We start from the raw sequence: 20,753 nt of genomic DNA, 5'->3' as shown, positions 1-20,753 counted from the left end.
TGTATCCTGGCTCATCTCCAATCATCCTGATCGATATCTGGTCACTGGACCCAGATTGCTCTGGAGGAGAAAGTGAGGCTGGTGACCCTGCACAGCCCACCCTCACTCAAATCAAAGTTAACTGCAAGTCATGTGATCGTTTCCCTAATGCCATGGTCCTCTTCGAAAATGAAGAACACAACACTCTGTCACCTAGCATGATGTCATAAAAGGTAGAGACCACTTTGGATTGGAGGACCACAGAGAGCTTCAGGAAGGTGGCATTTGAGCTAAACCTTGAAAGCAGTTTTCAACAGGTGATAATCATCATAATACATGACATTCACACAGTGTGTTATTCTATTATATTATAATATGTAATATTCTATTCTGCAAATAGAATCATGTCATCTGATTGTTTCAACAATCTTATGAAGAGGTATTATCCCTATTTGACAGATGAGGAAACTGAGGCTCAGGGAGGTTACTTGCTGATGGTCATAGAACTAGTAAATGTCAGAAGTGAAATCTGAACTCAGGTCTTTCTCAATTCTTAGCCCAGGGCTAAGCTACTACACCACGCCGCCTCTCTCAGGCGATGGAAAGACTCGAGAGGAGAAAGGAATGTTTCAGAAATAGAGAGTTAGGGAGCAAAGGCAAAAAAAGCTTGTCATGGGTACCAAGGACAGCTTGGCTAAACCCTACAGTACATGAAAGGGAGGCAGGGTCAGAAAGGCAGATTGGAAAAGAGATTCAGAAATGGATTCTTTAGGTCCTCAAGTTAAACTACAACCCAGTTTGCAAGCTCTTCTGACTCCAAATTCCTAAGGCACCTAGTGTCTGGACCAGTCCTTGGGTACTTATGATAATGCTGCCTTGTGGCACTTTCTGTATGGCTGTCTTGTATAACTATTTACCTTCTCAAGTGCGTGTCTTGTCCTCCCAAGGAGATTGTAAGCTCCTCTAGAATAAAGACTGTCTTCTTCAGTAACCCCCACAGTTCCTGGCATATAATGGGTACCCAATGACTGCTTGTCGAATGAATGAGTTTGTTGGCTCAATAATGCAGGAAATGGGCTTCCCTCCCTCTTTCCCTGGCCTCTGTGGGCTGGGAGAGAAGGAGGAGGGAGAGAGGGGGCTGCCAGCCAAAGTAGATAAAAGCCCCAGTCTCTCAGCAGTAATAACCATCATCTGTCTCCATTGTGAAATGCCTCCATCTGAAGAGTGAAAAGCACTTTAACTAAAAACACCATCCATCATTGAGAGCTAGCTTCCCCTTCCCCTCCCCCCCAAGAGTCTGGGAATAAGGGCAGGAGTTGTATCACCATTACCTAAAGGAATGCCCAGCAATGGGTTGTGGGTACCAGTCACACCTACCTGCCACATCTCACCATCTTATTCCCTTAGGGGAAAAAACATGGCCTTTCCACCTCTCTCCTCAGACCCCGACATTTGTATTTAGGTAACCTGGCTCTGAGTGGGAGGTCATGGCATAGTGAAGAATGGACCAGGCTTTGAGCCTGGGCTTTGGAGTCAGTTACCTACTACCAGTATGGCTTTGGGCAGGTCACTTACCCTCTCTGGGCCTCAGTTTCCACATCTGTAAAATGAGGGGGGTTGGACTATATCAATTAAGAGCACTATGTTATGTTCTAGTTGTTAGATGACCTCTGAGGTTAATTTCAGATTTCAAGCTTAACCACAGTATGGGTTCAAATCTTGCCTTTGACACATCCCTACTGTGTGGTCACAGTCAAGCCATTTAGCCCCTAGTGCCCCAAGCAACTCTCTGAAACTATAAACAGCAGATAAGTTGCCAATCTACATGGTGAAGGAAGTTTCCCTCAGAAAGTTACCTCAAACTAATGAAATCACAGGTCTGAATCATACTCTTAAAAAAAAATCCTGACCTTGATCCTCACATGTTTCCTGTTTCATCCTTGGGCTTTGGCCTCTGCTCCTGACCTCAGCCCGGTAACATAACTTTGTCTCCTGTCCTGTTCTTTCTTTTTCTGATTTCGGGTCCTGCCTACATTGGGCAGATTCCCGACTGGAATCCAGACTTTAATGAACAGGAACCTTCAGGGACAAAGAAGGAACCAGAGGAAACAATGTGGTACAGTGGAAAGAATGCTGAGCACCGAGGCTCAAATTCCGCTTCCCCCATTTATTCACAACTTGTGTGACCTTGTCTATCAGCTTGACCAGGCCGCTCATGTAAAACTAGGGGATTGGATTAGATAGCCCCTGAGGCCCTTTCCAGATCTGTGATTCCATCATTACCTTAGACCTTGGTTCCAGCATAGGATATCTGCCAGAAATGGTTAGATCACAGGATCAGCATAGCACCACAAGTCTAAAGCAGAAAGGAACCTGAAAGGTCATCTAATCCAGCCCTTTGATCTTCCTGTGGGCCAATAACAAGATTCACTCAAGGTGGCAGTTCTGTAATTTGAATTTAGCTCCTGTGACTCAAAATCCAATTTTCTTTTTTAACTTCACCACATGGCTATCTGAAGATGTACAAGAGTAGTTGGGACCAGGAAAGGTTGTTCCTGACCAATGAACAATGAAAAGCAGCTAGATGGCACAACAGAGAGAGAGGTAGGCCTGAAGTCAAGAAAACCTGAGGTCGCTGGAAAGATTTACATGAACTGATGCAAAGTGAAGTGAGCAGAAGAAGGAGAGGAGAACATTGTACATAGTACAGCAAAATTGTGTGATGATAATGACTTAACTTTTCTCAGCAATACAATGATCAAGACAATTCCAAAGGACTCGATGGAAAATGCTATCCACATCCAGAGAAAGAACTGGAGACTGAATGCAGATTCTCACTTTATTTTTTTCATGGTTTCTTTTTTCCCTTTTGACCTGTTTCTTCTTGTATAACATTAATAATATGGAAATATGTTTTACATGATTGCACACATATAAACTATATCAAATTGTTTATTTGTCTTGGGGAATGGAGGGAAGTAAGGAAGGAGAAAATTTGGAACTCAAAAAAAATTTTTAATGAATGCAAAAAATTGTCTTTACATGTAATTAGAAAAAAAATACTATTTTAAAAGAAGAGAAGGAAACCTGAGTTCAAATCTAGCTTCAGACTCTTACTAACTAGTCTCTTGCAATTCTAGTTTGCCCATCTGTAACAAAAATAGCACCTACCTACCTCCCAAGAAATAATAACACCTACTTCCCAGAGTTGCTGTGAAGATTGTGAGATAATTTTTGAAGAGTACTTTGCAAACCTAAACCATTGTATTAATGCTAGTTATTATTATAAGTATCTTTTCCCTCAAATTATGCTACATTGGCTAATATGGAAATATGCTTTGCATGATTTCACATGTATAATTGATATCATATTGCTTGCCTTCTCAGTGGGTGGAGGAGGAGGTTAGAAAAAAGGGAACTCAAAATTTAAAGAGAAAAGAATGTTAAAAATAAATAATAAATTGAAACTTAAAAAAAAATTATCCTATATTTACTTATCTTTGCACATGCTGTATTTCCATAGTAGAAGGCAAATTCCTTAAGGGGAGGAAGATGATTTCATTTTTTGTCTTCTTATCACCAGCCCCTTGTACAGTGCCTTGCAGAGTAGGTGTTTAGCAAATTAGTTCAACTGAATTAATAGCAGTATACTAGGAACTAGGGGAAGGGAGTGCACAGAAACTATTGGCTTCGAGGCCCTCATCTGAAAAATGACTGGGCCTTGCTCCCCTCCATTACTCTGTGGGCTAGGGCCACTGGCTTCCTTGAGTCTCCTTGCATAAGACCCTCCATTTCCTAGTTCGCCAGGTGTTGTCACTGGCTGTCCTTCTTGCCTTGACTGTCTCCCTCCTCATCTCCACCTCCAAGTTTCCCTAGTTTCCTATGCTTTCCCTCTGATCTTATCCCCAATTTATCCTATCTATGACTTGTTCACACATAGTTATTTGCATGTTTGCATCCTCTCTATTAGACTCTGAGCTGCCTTGGAGCATGAATTATTTTCTTTGCCTTTCTTTGTATTTCCAGCAATTAGTACAGTACCTGGAACACAGTAGGTGCTTAATAAATGCTAGCTGACTGATCGACAAAATGAGGGTGTTGGATTGTTGTTGTTATTTTTGTTCAGTCATTTCAGTCATGGCTGACTCTTAATGATTCCAATTGGGGTTTTCTTGGCAAAGACACTGGAGTGGTTTGTCATTTCCTTCTCATTATAGCTCATTTGACGGATGAGGAAATGGAGGCAAACAGGATTAAGTGACTTGCCCAGGGTCATACAGCTAGCAAGCATCTGAGGTTAAATTTGAACTCATTTGACGGATGAGGAAATGGAGGCAAACAGGATTAAGTGACTTGCCCAGGGTCATACAGCTAGCAAGCATCTGAGGTTAAATTTGAACTCAGGAAGATGAGACTTCCTAACTCCAGGCCTGGCACCCTATCCACTCTGCCACCTGACTGATAACAAAATGAGGGCATTGAATTACCTAATTTTGAAGGTCCCTTCCAACTCTGACATTCTAAGATTTCCTATTCTAAGACTTCACTACCATCTCTGCCACAAGGGAGCTGAGAGTCTCATGAGGAAGGCATAATTAGATTCATGAAATGACAGCTAACGGCACAAGGCAATAGGTGATGGGTGCCAAATAACTAGTACAGACAGCAAGCAAAAGGGTTAGTCCCTGGGCTTTCCATCGATTGGATGATGGTCACAGGGGACAGGAATCCTCTGAGGGGGTACATTGTAGAATCTCATAGCAATTCCTTTGTAGCAAATCACGCTGAAGTCACAAAAAGGACTCAGAAGACAAGGGGCTAGGTGGCCTAGCAGACATTCAGTTCACTTGTTCTTAGGTTGCATGCTATTTGTTGTGACTCCATTTGCTTTTTTTTTCTGTTTTGTTTTTTGGCAAAGATACTAGAGTGGTTTGCCATTTCCTTCTCAGCTCATTTTACAGATGAGGAAACTGAGGCAAAGGGGGTTAAGTGACTTGCCCAAGGATACACAGCTAGTGTCTGAGGTCAGTTCTGAACTCAGGAAGATGAGTCTTCCTGACTCTAGACCCAGCTCTCTGTGCACTATGGTGTCAGCTAGTGCCCTCTAGCAGACATTAAGGATGCTCATATGAGAAGACGGGGCTGCTCCCAAAGAGGATAGGTGTCTGGGAGAGATTCTGGTCTTAAAGAACAAGTGGAAGTAGAGAAAGGGCTGAGGGGAGAGGTGTAGAGAGTTAGCTAACACAAATGCATACAGTCATGCACTGTCCTCTAATGGTTTTCTGTGTGGGATCATGAATAGGGTGCTGGACAGAGCACAAAGTTGTGTGGCTCTGGTCAAGCCGCTTAAGCTCTCTACATCTCAGTATTCCAGCTGGAAAATGAAAATCCTGAATTTAATAACCTTTAAAATCTCTTCTGGATCTAAGTTTATGATCCCATGAACTTAACCTAATGCAAAGCAGAGATCAAGTCTGAGAATTCTCTTGTATCCCCCAATGTGCCTAGCATGCAGGTAGGCACCCAATGGTGTCTGGTGAATATAATTGAATTCTTTAGACTTTAGGGTGGGTAGTGTCACTTTGAAGGGGGGAAAACACACCAGGAGATTCAAGGAAGAAGAGGAAGAGAGATGGGCACAGTCTCAGTAAGGACAGTGAGTGAACCTCTGGGATGAACCAGCACACCCTCCCCTCTGTCAGCATCTGCACTCAGTTAATTAAAACTCAGCTCCCTGACTAAATTTTAACAAGGCTGCCATGTTTTTACACACCTTCTTCCTCTGTCTCCAAGTCTTTCCTCAGATGGATGAGCAAACACCGTAGGGTTGCCGGACTAACTCCTATGGGGAGGACAATGGCAGCTGCCACATACTGGATAGGTGACCTTGGACAAGTCACTCAGCCTCTAAGGGACTTGGGACTGGTAGGTCCTGAGAAAGCTGCAGAGGGGCTTTTTCTATCTTCTGGGAACCAGGAAGGCGTCACATGTCAAAATGAGCCATGGGAAAAGAGGCTGGGTGGGAGAAGAGTGACCAGGGATATTGCCAGAGGCTGAAGGTGTTATAACCAGGGTGAGGACCAGGCTGCACAAGCCTTCCCCAGCCCATTCAGTCCTTAACACACTGATTTTCTTTGTGACAGAAAGGGATGGAGTGTATCTAATTTGGGGGGAAGGGGAGGGAGATGACAACCTTCCCATTCTTCACAAATGCCCCTTACCCCTCTGTTTCTGATCCTTTTGCCTCTAGTCTATGCTGGGGCAGGAGGTGTCGAGGCTGCTTCCTGATGGGGAATAGAGCAGGGCAATTTCCAAACCAAGGGGAGCCATTCTAGCTTTTCAGTATCTCGGGCTGGAGATGGAACCCGACAGCTGTTATTTATGATTCATTAGGCGACTCTAGGCTGCTCACACCAGCTGTCACCCTTCTCCCCACTGCATACATCTCTCTGGGACAACTTCTGTCTAGAGCTCATCAGAGCTAGTAAATGGCAATTAGCCGGGTCTCAGGAAGGAGACGGAAGATGGGGAAGGGGTGTGTGCGTGTTTAAATGCATGCCTGATTGGAGCCTGGGTCCTGACAGCCCTCTTCCAGGGGATGCACCTTTCATTGCTGTGGGGCACCGTGAGGTTAGAGAACAGGCATGTGACAAGGAGTCACCAGATGCGTCTCACCCCAGTCCATTATGACCTTGGAAAAAGTCACTAAGCTTCTTCCTTATCTACAAGTGCCTATGATACTTCCTGTCCCATCTCTCTCATGTGGTAATCATGAGGAAGAAGAAGAGATAATGAATGTACTTTGAAAAAGTTTACAGCTTTGAACAAATGTAAGTTATTACGTATTTTACTTATGACTAATTACTTATGTCAAGCTTCAAACTCTCATCAATGCCTCTAGAACAGGGGTACTTAACTGGAGCCTGCAAACTTTTAAAAAATATATTTTACTATAACTGGTTTCCTTGTAATCCTCTATCTTCTTTAATGCATTTAAAAGCTTTCTGAGAAGAGATCCATAGGCTTTACCAGAATGTCAAAGGGGTAGATGACACAAAAGAGGTTACAAACCCCTTCCCTAGAAAAATATGCTTGGTCAGAGCTAAAGACATAGGACGGGGAAATGGGCTGTACCAGACAGGCCAAGTTCCTTGTGAGCCAGCCTGGGCTCCAGCTGTGTGTGAGAGCAGCCTGAAAGAATAATGGGTCTGGAGAGCTGCATTTAAATCCCAGCCTGGTCATTTAATAATCTATAAGATCCTAGGTAAATCTCATAACCTCTAGGTGCCTCAGTTTCCCCATCTGTAAAAGGAAGAAGGTAAGTTCCTTAAGAGTAGGCTGTTTCATTTTAAGCCTTTCTATCCCTAGGGAGAGCACAGTGCCTACCTGACCCATAAGAAATGGTCTTTGACTGATTACATGACTCTCCCTGTGCCATAAGAAATGACAGATGAAAAGAAGCCAGAGAAGCATCTAAGAATACTTAAAGGAAGTAGAGCCAAGAAAACGATATATACGACAACTATAAGAATACAAAGGAACAAAACGAAACGAGCCTAATGTATACTATGGAATCATGACCAAGTTTGGCCTCAGAGAAGAGTTGAAAAAATGACCTCCTGATTTTTTTTCTTTTCTTTTTTTTCTTTTTGAAGGGGAGGGGGAAGGCAGGGCAATTGGGGTTAAGTGACTTGCCCAAGGTCACACAGCCATTAAGTGTTAAGTGTCTAAAGTCAGATTTAAACTCAAGTCCTCCTGACTCCAGGACAGGTGCTCTATTCACTGCACCACCTAGCTGCTCGTTTTTTCTTTTTTTGCAGCCTGCAGACTGGTGGTATAAAATATTGCATACACTGTCAGATATGGCTGATATGATGGTTTGTTTTGAAGAACTGCTTCTCCCCTTCCCCCCCACCCCCACCTCTTTCTGTTATCGGTTCAGTTGTTTCTCAGTCATGTCCAACTTCATGACCCCATTTGGGATTTTCCTGGTGGAGATACTGTAGCGGTTTGCCATTTTCTTCTCCGGTTCATTTTACAGATGAGGAAACTGAGGCAAACAAGGTTAAATGACTTGCCCCGGGTCACACAGCTAGTAAGCGTCTGAGCCTGGATTTGAACTCACAAAGATGAGTCTTCCTAACTCCAGACCTGGCACTCAATCCACTGTGCCACTTAGCTTTCTTTCTAATTCTTTGTTATAACAAAGGGATGGCTTACTGGATTGGGGAGGGGAAGAGATAGATTCAGAAATAAAGGTGATAGAAAAACACATTATTGATTTTTTTTAAAGGAAGGGGTTGGACTAGACGACCCTTTGACATCTAAATCTATACACTTCTGGTGCTGTTCCAGAATTGTAACGGGGGAAAGGACCTGTGTGACGTAAAATGACACTAAGAAGTAACAGTAAGTCCTTTTCCTTCCTTCTCTTAAAACTCATTAACCCAATCACAAGGGAAAGAAGAAAGGAAAAACCACCTGATTTTTTTCTTTTCACTGTTTGGCCTTCCTCTAAGCTTTCAGCTCTCCCTAGGTACCTCAGAAAAATCTAGAGCTGGGGTTTTGTGGTGTGGAACCAGGGTCCCAGTCCAGTGGTACTTTGCTGTGCTTCTAGAGGGTGTGGCATTACTACAAAGGCCTGTAAGTCGGCTAGATGTTTCTACCCATGAAGAAATTTTCTTTCTAATGGAGAACTTTGCTTCCTATAGGTAGGCTAATTGAAAGCATATATTCAACTTGCTATAATCAATTATCATTAACATTTTACCTTTCTGAGATTATTACAAGCTTTCTTCCCCCCAACTTGGTCACTGTAATGCAATGATTCTCCCATTACTATAGACCTTCATCAGTCTCCTTACTTTGTACCCCCTCTCTCCCAGCTAACTTTGTACCTCTCTCATTGAATTTTTCTGCATTCTCTAAAGTTTACACATTGTTTAGCAACACTGAGATGAGAAACAAGGCTATGACACATATTTGTATGTTCACGGTCAAGTTCTTTCTTTGAGCAAGAAATTATACTGCCTGGATTAAGCTGATGTCATAGTGCTCTGGGTTAATTTTTCAACAGTTGGTATTTCTATATGACATCCCTTTTCCCCCAAGGTCCCTGAACCGGAAGAATAAGGGAGAATTCACTTAGAAGTTTTTTTTTTTATTTCACTACCAAATTTAAGATTCAGAAGAAAGGGATCTGAAGTGGGTACTCAAAGCAATCTGGCCAAAGTCAGTTCCAGCTTTGTAACTAATTCACTGTGTGACCCTGAGCAAGTCACCTACATTCTTTCCTAACCTAGGACTTGCTCCAATGACTAGTCAAGGCACCTCTGCAAATCCAGAATCACTTCTCTGCCACAACGAGGCATCAGCATATTTACCTGTCTCCTCCACCCCTAAACTTGTAAATAAAAAAACAAATGCTAAGTGATTTACCATTGTTTAAAATATATTTATTCATCAGAGAAGCAATCTTGGTGTAGTAGGTAGGGAGAGAGCTGACCTAGGAGTCAGGAGGACAGAGGCTGCTACATACTGACTGTGTGAGCTTAGACAAGTCATTTAACATCGGAATGTGCCAGAAATAAAGTGGAAGACTATAAAATTGAAGAGCCTTTATCCATCTGCATCACTGGAGGGAATTTCTTTACCAGGAGGTCCCTTAACTGATTCATTTGAAAAAAAAATGTGCACATTAATAAAACAACCAAAATGTTGTAGTATCTCCCCTATTTAAAAAAAACTGTACTGATGTCCTTTGTTTATATCTGTAATGGGAATGGGAATTTGAAGATCTTCCCTGACCCTTAATAAGTTTAAGGGAATTTGAAGACCTTCCCTGCTTTGAAGATATACCCTGCCCCCAACAGGCTGAATGTAATCACATGGAGCCTGTGGTGGGAGAAGTTTGCTGAAGGGTAGAGCAGAGCCCACAGGAAGCTGGGAGTCAGAACAGCTAGATGGTGGGAGAAAGAGAGGACGAGGATGCACCCAGGGAGATAGCTAGGCTCGTGAGTGTTGGTTTGTGGGAAGGTTAAAGGATGGTGTGGTTCTCTGCTGCATTGTGGTGTATTAACTTCTATGTAGCTATGATGGATTCAATTTCCTGGAATTGGGATTTGGTTTTCTAGTGTTAGAATAAATTTTTTTGCTTCTGTCTTCTGTATGGAGAGTCTATTATATTTTGTGATTGAGAACTATACTGTCATATTTACAATCACTGTTGGCACTGCAAATATTGCTTTGGTGTTACAATATCCTTTCTGAATATATCTCTTCTCCACATATCTAAATTTCCCTCATGAGAAAAGTTTAAAAAAAGCAATAAATAACAACAATTCAGCAAGACTAACTGACATACTGATTGTGTCAGACAGCAGATGCAATACGCAACACCCATAGTTCCCCACTTCCTGAACAAAAGGGGCAGGTTACACGTATTTTCTCTTCTCTGGAGCTATGTTTGATCATTAGAATTACACTGACTCACGCTTCTGATCTCTTATTTTTGTTGTTGCTGCTGGAGATGTTATTATCATTAATATTTTTACATAATTGTCGTCAGTTTTACATTCTTATTCTGTTTTCTTTACTCTAGGTCCTTTCATATGCAACCTATACTTGTCATTTCTTATGGTACAATCTTCCACTATACTCAAATACCACATTTCTGTGGCCATCAATTCTCCAGTCATTGAACCTATGAATCATTTTCATTTTGGGGTTTTGAGGGAGGTTTAGGTTATTATGGATAAAACCACAAAAATCTTTTACATAGATAGGCCTTTTCTTGCCTTTTTCAACAACATCCTTGAGATCACTGGGCCAAATGGTATATAGTATTTATTGTATACAACTACTGTTTTTCAAAAATGCTGTACTAATTCAGAGCTCTAATAACGATGCAATAGTGGGCTGGTTTCTCTGTAGCCCTGCCAACTACTGAATTTTATCATTTTTACCAATTCAATGGTATAAGGTTTACCTCTAAGAGTTGTTTTAACTTGCATTTCTCTTTATTATTAATTTCAATTTTTTCCAGGGGGTTATTAAAAAGTTGTTTCTTCTTTGTAGAACTGCCTATTCATATCCTTCAACTACTTATCCATTGGGGGAATGGTTGTTATTCTTAAAAAATCTGTGCCAGTTCCTTACAGGTTTTAAATACCAGATTTTTCACAGAAATATTTATGGCTAAGATTTCTCCCCAGTCTGTTTCTTTCCTCTTCATTTTGAATGAACTGTCTTCTTGTTACTTTCATATGGTAAAGTACTCCTGGCCTAGCTTCAACATGGCTCGGCCATTTATTCATAGACAATTGATACATCCTGGCTTCAGTTTCCCCTTTGTAAAATGGTCACTATAATCCCTATAATGTTTCTTCCAGCTCTAAATCTATGACCCTCTTAAATGTACGCCCTAGTTCCTATTCTTTATTCATCCTTGCCCCCAAACATTATATTATCATTTGCTATATTAAATTATCTTCTGCTATGAAATTATGTCCAAATGAAGATAAGAATTGCCACACTGAATCAGAACCATGACCACTCACATTGGTAGTAAGATTTCTGATGAAAAATCCCATGATCTGGTGGCAAAAATGCTATGCGTCTTTTTTGCAGAGGTAGAGATCTATGAGTATGGAACATTGCATATTCTTTTAGACACAGTTGTGCTGGTTTTAAAGAATTGCCTTTTTTCTCTTCCTTTTTTTTATCCTTTATAACAAAGGACAATTTGCTGTATGGGGAGCGGGAAAGAATATATTTTGAAATGAAGACAATATAAAAACATGCAAGTATTCATCAAAAATTCAAATCTGTTTTTTGGTTTTGTTTTGTTTTGTTTTTTTAAAGGAGAGAATGCTAGGACACAACAATCAGAGATTACAGGTTCACATCCTGGTTTTAACACTATCTGTACAACCTTAAGTAAGTAGTTTTATATCTCTCAGACTGTTTTCCCCCCTGTCAAAGGGGGTTAATAATTATTTTACCTAAGAGGGTTGCTTTGTTTTGGGGAGAAAAGCACTCTATATCAACTTTAACACTTCCCACTATGTGTCCCAAAAGTTTCAGTGCTATTAAAATTTTAAACTGCATTTCAGCTTTTGGGACACACTGCATAAATATGACACATTATCAGGGGAAGCAGAAAGGGAATAAACGTTTATTAAGTACTTTACAAATATTATCTCATCTGATTCTCACAACCACTCTGGGAAGTAGGTGCTATTATTTCATAGTTAAGGGCACTGAAGCAGGCAGCAATTAAAAAAATTTTTTTAAAATTAAAAAAAAACTCATCTAAGGTCACACTGCTAGTAAGTGCTGAGACTGGATTTGAACTCAGTTTCTAGGCCCAGCCCTCTATGCACTATGCCTCCTATCATTATTAAAGATCATAACGGGGGCGGGCAGAAACAGGGTTGTTCAAAACGGTTCAGCAGAAAGGGCACAGGATTCCTCAGTTTCCTCATTTGCCTACATGGCCTCTGAGGTCCATTCCTGCTCTCTGGTCCCTGGGACCCTGATGTCGACTTCCTAAAGTTAGAGAAAAATTTCCCAAATATTTTAGCTCCTCTTGAACATACTAAGTCTCTCATCCAGAAACTTATCTAACTTATTATATAACTCTCCTCTGAACTCCGTGATCATAGAATCGTGCATGAGCTGCTGCTGAATAAAGGTCACCCCCTAAAATGAAACCTCGTGACAAAGAAAAATGCCCAAACACACGGAGGGATAACCCTGATTAGAAGCTGTGCTGGAGTGACATGGGATTTCTAGTTTCAGTGTGCACTGACTGCCTCTCAGTGTAACACATTCTGTAAGAGATTATTCATTATGGGAAACTGGACTTCCTTTAATTTGTCTTCAATTTATCTCCTCCAACTAGTATCTCTTCGTCTCAAGCATTCTCCTTGTCAGTTTTCAGACTTCATTCATTTCCCCTACCTTTGTGAGGTGGAAGGGAGTCGCTTCTCCTCCAGTCTGTGTGACTCAATGAAAAAAGATCAGACTTAGCAGTTAGAAGTTTGATTGTTTTCAGTCATGTCTGATTCTCTGTGACCCCATTTGGTATTCTGGGTTTTTTTTTCCTGGCAGAGATACTAGAGTGGTTTGCTATTTCCTTTTCCAGCCCATTTTACAGACAAGGAACTGAGGCAAATAGGGTTAGGTGACTTGTCTTGGGTCACACAGCTAGTAAGTGTCTGAGGCTGGATTCAAACTTAGGAAGATGAGTCTTTCTGACTCCAGGCATGGCATTCTATCCATTGTACCACCTAGCTGCCCTGCAGTTAGAGGACCAGGATTCAAATCTCACCTCCAATGTTTCTTGGCAGTGTGAGCTCAGATAAATCACTGAACCTCCCTGGGTCTCAGTTTCCTCATCTGTCAAATGAAGGGATTTGATTGATCTCTGAGGTCCCTTCCAGATCTAGATCTAGGATTCTAGGATGTTATGAGTCTTTATGTTCTTAAGGGGTCATCCCAGTCCCTTATCTGAGCTTACATTTTAATTTATTCAAAACAACAAGAACCAACTGTGTTGGATAAAAAGCAGCCTAGCACATATACCACCAGATCTGAAGTCAGGAAGAGGCTCAGTTCACCCCGGACACCTACTAGCTGCCTGGCCCTGGGGAAGTCACTTAACCCGTGTTTGCCTCCGCTTCCACTTCTGTGGAATGGAGATGTAACAGTACCTGCCTCCCAGAGCTGTTGTGAGGATCAAATGAAATGATATATATAAAGTACTTTACCAGCCTTAAAGGGATCCATACATATGCATTATTAGCATTATTAACATTACTGCTGCTTTCCTGATCATCGTTTCACCCTCTGGGAAGCCTTGGCTAAGCCCCTCAGCCCAAGGTAATCTCTCCTTCCCTCCTTGGAGGAAGCTTTTGTTGGCACACACAGTATGGGCCTCTGAACACACAGAAGATTGTGCAGCATTTATTAAGCACCTGTTCTGTGCTAGGCAAAGGGGACATAAAGATATAAATAAAACAGTCCAGGTCCTCCATAAACTTATATAAGTTTATGTTCTATAGGGGGAAACGACATGTACACATGTACGGGTATAAAGATATAGGAGAATATGGAATGGGACTGATTTCACTGATTAAAGGGAACTCCCAGATGAGGAAAGTCCCTCTACCAATGCAGACTGGCATCTTCTCTATAACTAAGGTAACAGAGATGCTTAGAAAGAGACTTGTAGTAGGGGGTGGGATATAGGCTAATGTGTTAAAATTGGACCCAAACCCAGATTTTCCTGACTCTAAGGCCAGCTATGTATCCAAAAGGTCATATTGCCTCTCCTACAAAACAAATACAAGGTCACTTTTGGGGGTCACAAGGACAGACATGACTGAAAAACTGAAATTTTGGGGTAGGGCAGCTAGATAGCACGGAGGGCAGAGGGGTCAGGCATGGACTCAGGAAGTCCCAAGTCCAAATTCAGCCTCAGACACTTAATAGCTATGTCTGTTCAAGTCACTTAATCTTGTTTGCCTCAGTTCCTCATCTGCCAAATGAGCTGGAGAAGAAAATGGCAAACCACTCTAGTCTCTTTGCCAAGAAAACCCAAAATGGGGTCATGAAGAGTCATACACAACTGAATATAACTGAATAACAGCAATCTGGGGGGGGAGGGAAGGGTAGGAAGTCACCACCACCTAGTAGGAAAACGGAAAGGCTTAATGTGGGATGTGGCTTTTGAGCTAAATTTTGAAGGAAATTAGGAATTTTAAGAAAGAGAGAATATCTTTTTCTATGTCTATACCTTGTGGACTTAATTAAACTATAAGATCCACTAGGCATTAGGGTAAGGAACAAATATTTGTCCTTTGTTTCCCCCCACAGCTCCTGGCCCAGGTCCAGGTCCAGGACCTGGACAAAACGAGCTCTCTCAGTTGTTTTGAATGAAAGCTCACTCAGCTGTGAGCCCCTGTGATAGAAGGGAAGGGAGGGGAGGATGGAGGAGGGAATGCTCTTTGGCTCCAAGGACGAGTGCTGGAAGGGACGCAAGAGGTTCCCCAGGAAAGAGAAGGGTGAGATCCCAGGACAGCACTGTCTGCTCCCCACCCCCACATTCCAGTCTTATGCAGTAGAGCTCAGCCTAAACTCCCCATCTCAGTAACCATCCACACAGGGCTGGAAGAGCTGGTCTCCAGGCTCTCAGGCTCTTCTGGGTAGACAATGGAAACAGAGCGAGGCTTGTTCTCTCCCAAGTGGCCACTCACTTTCCCGGGGGCCAAGTACGATCACAGTGGCTGCAAGTCCCCACCTCCCAACAGCTCTCCCAGCTCTCGCTGGGCCCAACTATTAAATTTTACTGAATAAATCACCCACAAAGTTGCCACTTTGTCAGCGGAAATGACTGATTAGACTGGAAAATAAGTCTCCAAGCCTGTAAAATAAAGGCTCCCATTGTACCTTTGTGTTTATTTTGCAACAGGAAACCGAGACACAGAGACTGGGTCCGGCTCATCACAATGGCACCTCGGCTGATGAAAGAGGGCTTGGGGCATGCCGGAGGCTCCCGCGCCCAGGGGCGGCCTGCTTAGAGGCCTTTCTCTTTGCCTTAAGCTATTACCTGGCTCAGTGGAGGAGCTATCAAAAATAGAATGAGAAAGGTTTGGGGGTTGGTTGTTTGGGGCTTTTTAGATCAGCCCAAAACACATTAATCTGGTCAGTTCCAAAAAGGAAAGAAGGGTGGGGGTTCATCCATAGTGGACCAAATCAGATTAATTCAAGGTCGTTAATTCTGGCTCATTATTGGACAACTGGTAGGAACAGCTGAAAGGAAAGCAGACCTCCAGCTGTCCATGTGTTTGTTCATGGAATCCCATAGTCAAGGTTAAGTCTCTGAACCTTGTCTCTCCTACAGGGCAGAGGAAACAGCCCCAGCCTGCCTGAGAAGGGGGGCTAGCTATCAATGAAACCTGCTGGAGAGACAGAAGGATGTATGCATTTGGCATACATGTGACCTGCCTTAGAAGGACCTTGGAAAGAAAAATCCAGCATTTCCAGCCCACATGTGTATACAAGACCACATACACTGTATAACTGACTGCTCCCCACCAGTGAAAAACAAGAAAAACCACAATAATAGCTCAAATTCCTATAAACCCTTTAAGGCAGGCAAAGCCCATTTTGCACATAGTATCTCTTTTACATGTGATATCATCAGGGCTCTGTGTTTCTGCAGGTAAGGGAGGTGGACCAATGTGCCATCAACATGCCCTATTTATGACCTTACTGGCTGGGCCATCCACTTACCACCAGTAAAGTACCCAGGATGGCGAGAAATAACAGGAGAGTACATTAATTCGCCCCTTCTCCTTCTCATTTTTATTCTTGCCCTCCTCCACCCCTTTTTAAAATCCCAAAATCATAGAATGTTAGAAAGGAGAGCGATTCTGGCTGTGATCTGGCAAATCTCCCCATTTTTATAAAGAAGAAAACTGGGGTGCAAAGAAACAAAGGAAGGTACATCCAAGCAACAGAACTGGGAAGAGGGAACCAGCTCCTGCGACTTTCTAATTTGGCGTTTCTTGGTGGCTTCCTCCCTTTTTCAGAAGCTGCTCCCTTTTTTCTGAAGATACTGTCCCTTGATTATCTCTTGCTTCGAGACAGTACCACCGGGGGCAGCTAGGTGGCTCAGTGAGTAAATGGCCGGCCCCAGAGTCAGGAGGACCCCAGTTCGGTTCCAGCCTTAGATACTTAATACCCACCAAAAAAACTAGCCATGTAGCCTTGGGCAAGTTACTTAACCCCAATTGTCCTCCAAAAGGCAAAAAAAAAAAAAAAAGACCAGCCTCAGTATCACCGGATTCCCAACACTAATGTCCCTTTCTACAGAGCAACCGGTTAGTCAATCCTACTTTAGTTTCCAGCATGTAATTTATAAAGCATGCTACCACAGGTAATATACAGGGCATTTAACATCAAGATAGATAAAGCTTCCGTAGCAAGCAGGAGCCCAGAGACATCAATATTGATTTTTAGTCTTATCTCACACATCCATTCACTAGGACACCAGAACTCCTTGGCCTAAACACCTTGCCATTTGCCCCACTGAAGCCCCCTTTTTTCCCACCAGCAGCAGAGACTCCAGGCTAGACCTCTAAAAAACAGTTCTCTATTCCTACCCCCTGTGCCAGGAAGATTTAATCTCATCTGGGTCACTTCTAAATTGGAAAAATCTGAAATCAAAGTTCATTCAGGGTTCCAGTGACTGTTCAGGCCTCTGGGATTCCAGCTGTCCTTCCCACAATGGTGAGGAAACATTGGTCTCACTCCTGCCAAAATGCAGTGGAGAGAGTTCCATGGTACCATATGGCCCTTTCCCTTATGATACTGGGAAGAGAGACAGCATCCTTTAGAGCACAGATGTCCTTCCTTCCTCATCACAAGAGTCTTGAGCTCCTAGGCATATCATAGGATTCAGAGATGAAAAAGACCTTCAGTTATCATTTATTCTTCCATTTTACCTAAGGTCCATTTTACAGATGGGGATGCTGAAGACTAGAGATTAAATGATTTGCCCAATGTCACACAAGTAGCAAGTTAGCAGCATTTGGGCCTGAGATCCTACAAACCTTGTCACTCTGGTTGTGAATTCTGGCTTTAAACTTGACTCTTGATAATCCGTCTGCCTGCTGTGCCCTCTCCAACCCTCCATACCTGCCTAGGTAAACAAATTCTACCCCATCCACAAAGACCCAGGTGAAATGAGGCCACTAGATATTGGAGTGATTAGGAGACTGGGTCTGAATTTAAATCTGGTCTCCAATACTTACTAGTTCGGTGACCCTGGGCAAGTCATCCGACTTCTGTCTGCTTCAGTTTCCTCAAATGTATAATGGGGATAATAACAGCATCTACCCCCCCAGGGTTCTTGTGAGGATTACAGGAGGTAATATTTGTAAAGTAAACTTTGTTAAAGTGCCTGCCTGGTACATAGTAGGTGCTTAATAAATGCTTGTTTCCTCCTATAATGCCCCCAACCCTAGTTGTCAGGTAATAATTAGTAAATGAAGCAGGCAGTTGGAGATAGTAATATGTTCTCTGGCACTGGAAGTAGATGATATGTTCAAATTCTACCTCTGAAGCTCACTCCTGTGTGAGCAAAATAACTTAACCTCTCCTGACTTCATTTTCCTCATCTGTAAAATAGGGAGATTATAGTAGATGACTTCTAAACACCTTTCCAGATTTAGTTCTATAGTCCTAGGAAAGGGAGAGAAGAAGAGGCAGGTTAATGTTTTTTTATGTATTTTTTTTGGAGAGGGGAAGACAGGGCAATTAGGGTTAAGTGACTTGCCCAAGGTCACGCAGCTAGTAAGTATTAAGTGTCTGAGGCTGCATTTGAACTCAGGTCCTCCTGACTCCAGGGCTAGTGCTCCATTCACTGTGCCACCTAGCTGCCTGAGGTACATTAATCTAGTAGAAGGATCCTGGCATGGGTTCCCATCCTCACTCCCACATTAACTTGAAGCTGTTTCACCTCTGGAGATCTCAGCTTCCTCATCTGTAAAATGGGGGTACTTGCTTAGCCCTACAGGAATAGGAATATTGTGAAGACCAAACAATATGAAAGATTATACAAGTGCTTCTAGGATGTGTTCAGATGATACTTTGAGACATTTCTCTCAAGCCTCGCCGGCTAATCCCAGGTCACAATGGCCCCTCATTTCAGAGGTCCTCCATCTATCAGTCAGAAGTGAACAATGAGGGACTTGATTACACATTGCCATTTATTGATCTATAGTTGTTTCAGGTGTCCTGTAAATAGAGGACACACTGTTCAAGAGCAGGCACCAATCTCGTTTCATTTTTTCTCCTCCCTTCCAACACAACAGAGGCTCAGAAAATCAACTAGACCTGTAATTTCATTTCAATAAGGCAACTCATTTTACCAATGCAAATATACAACTGCTCTGCACCTGATAATTTGAGAGAAGGATTATTTTTATCTTTTTTTTTTTAAGAGAAAGGGTTCTTAACCTGAGGTCCACAATCTTTTATTCTCTGCATTTAATAACATTATTCTGAGACAAGGTCCCTAGGCTTCACTCATTCATTCATTTAAACCAAAGGGTTCCATCACACACACACACACACACACACACACTAAAGTTTAAAAAATAACGTCTTAGAAAATTGTTTGGAAAACTGAGGGGTCATGGGGTCAGTATGTGTCAGAGGCAAGCCTTGAACCTCAAACCTTCCTAACACCGAGGTCTGCCTTCTTACCATACAACTTACTGCCCCTCACCTGTCATATCAGCTCACTCAAATTCAAAACATGCCAAAGGTTCATCAGTTCAAACACCAACACACGTTTTCCCTCTAGAATCTTTTCCATGCTACTGAAGAATATTCCCCATTGGCAAGGGCTGGCATATTAATACAGAGGTTTTTGTGTAAACTCTGAGCTAAGCCTGCCATGAGCAGAACCTCATCAGCTCCTTTCTCTAACTGGTTAATTAAGGGCTATGGGGCGTGTTGGCCTTCATGGAATCAGCTTACCTGCACCAAGTACTGAGTGGTCTTCCACCATCTTGGTCACGTAGGTATCAGGGTCCACACAAAAGTCACTGGAACCCTAGAGCGAGGGGAAGGAAGGTAATGAAGACACTACAGACTGCCACCAAAAATGGAGCAGAGGAAGTAGGGGCCCCACATCCCAAGCCCAGATCTTCCTTAGCTGTCCCTGGGAGGAAAGCAACCTGTTAGATGAATCCCCGTTGTTACACGTATAAATGTGTGCCTCTCTCGGGAATGTGTGAAGGGGCCACCCTAAGTGATGACTCACAAGTGGTAGAAAGCTGGAGAGATATGAGGAAAGGCAGGCCATTTCCAAAGCTTTCCACCAGGTAGAGGCATTGTAGCCAGCCTCAGACTGGACACTTAGGGGAAAGGAAGGTGATTTTTGCCTCAGAGTCACTTACCACAGAGACTGCCAGCTCTAGCCCCAGGGATCCCCAGCTGATGACCAAGGCTAGCACACCCAGCAAACACACCCTAAAGGGAAAGAAGAGGACATGACATGTCAAGAGGGCCCCACACTTCCTTCCCCACCCAGCTACTTCCCAAATGTGGGGAGAAGTAAAGTAGGAAGTGAAAATCTGACTCCTAGAAGTGGCTGGGGTAATAGGAAATGGGAGCTCTATTTATTAAAGGCTTGAACAGCTAGAGAATTTGCCTTTACTAAGAATTCTCACATAGTAAATAAGGTCTGGTCATGATTAGAACCAGGACCTGGTTCAGACAAGCTAGCTTTTCCTCTGTGCTCAGTCCTAATCCCCAAATCCCACCACCAAACCCTAGCTTAAGTAACCTTCTGCTCCCCACGGGCATGGGGGGTAGGGAAAGCATTCCCTCGTTTTTCCCAACCAGTGGTGCAAATTCTAGCTGTCCACAGCTGGGCCAGGCTCCAGATGAGACTCTATGGCCTGGAGGAATTATGGGCAGTCAGAATTCTGTTCCGATGTCCTTTCTAAAAAGTTATTCTCAAAAGGCTGTCTGTGACCTCATTTCCCATTGTTGGGAGCAGCTGTAGTTTGCATGAGACATACCCTTTTCTAACCCCAAGGCAAAAAACTTAGCTTTTGCCAAAACAGCTGCACAAAACTCTGCTTGCTTACAAAACCCTTGGTAGCTACCAGAGTGATTCACTGTACTTGGAGGCATTTAGCCAAAAAGGAAATGCTGCTGACGACAGGACAGTATATACGTGGCATAGGAAA

General features: G+C 42.8%; 1 protein-coding gene across 2 annotated transcripts in view; it reads right to left on the bottom strand.

Moving 5' to 3' along the window:
* TTYH3 (tweety family member 3) overlaps positions 1-20,753 on the bottom strand; it is a 201,569-nt gene that overhangs the window by 40,021 nt on the left and 140,795 nt on the right. For both annotated transcript variants that reach the window (XM_069084785.1, XM_069084784.1), the window contains exons 6-7: positions 19,956-20,028; positions 19,534-19,609 (exon numbers count right to left, since the gene is read on the bottom strand). In XM_069084785.1, the coding sequence (XP_068940886.1) occupies positions 19,534-19,609; positions 19,956-20,028 (149 nt within the window). The remainder of the gene's footprint in view (positions 1-19,533; positions 19,610-19,955; positions 20,029-20,753) is intronic.

Source organism: Petaurus breviceps, unplaced genomic scaffold, assembly GCF_028583685.1.
Source record: "Petaurus breviceps papuanus isolate PSGF00001 unplaced genomic scaffold, PetGlider_PUasm1.0 175, whole genome shotgun sequence".
NCBI classification, from domain to species: Eukaryota; Metazoa; Chordata; class Mammalia; order Diprotodontia; family Petauridae; genus Petaurus; species Petaurus breviceps.
This window is presented reverse-complemented; position numbering and strand designations above follow the sequence as displayed.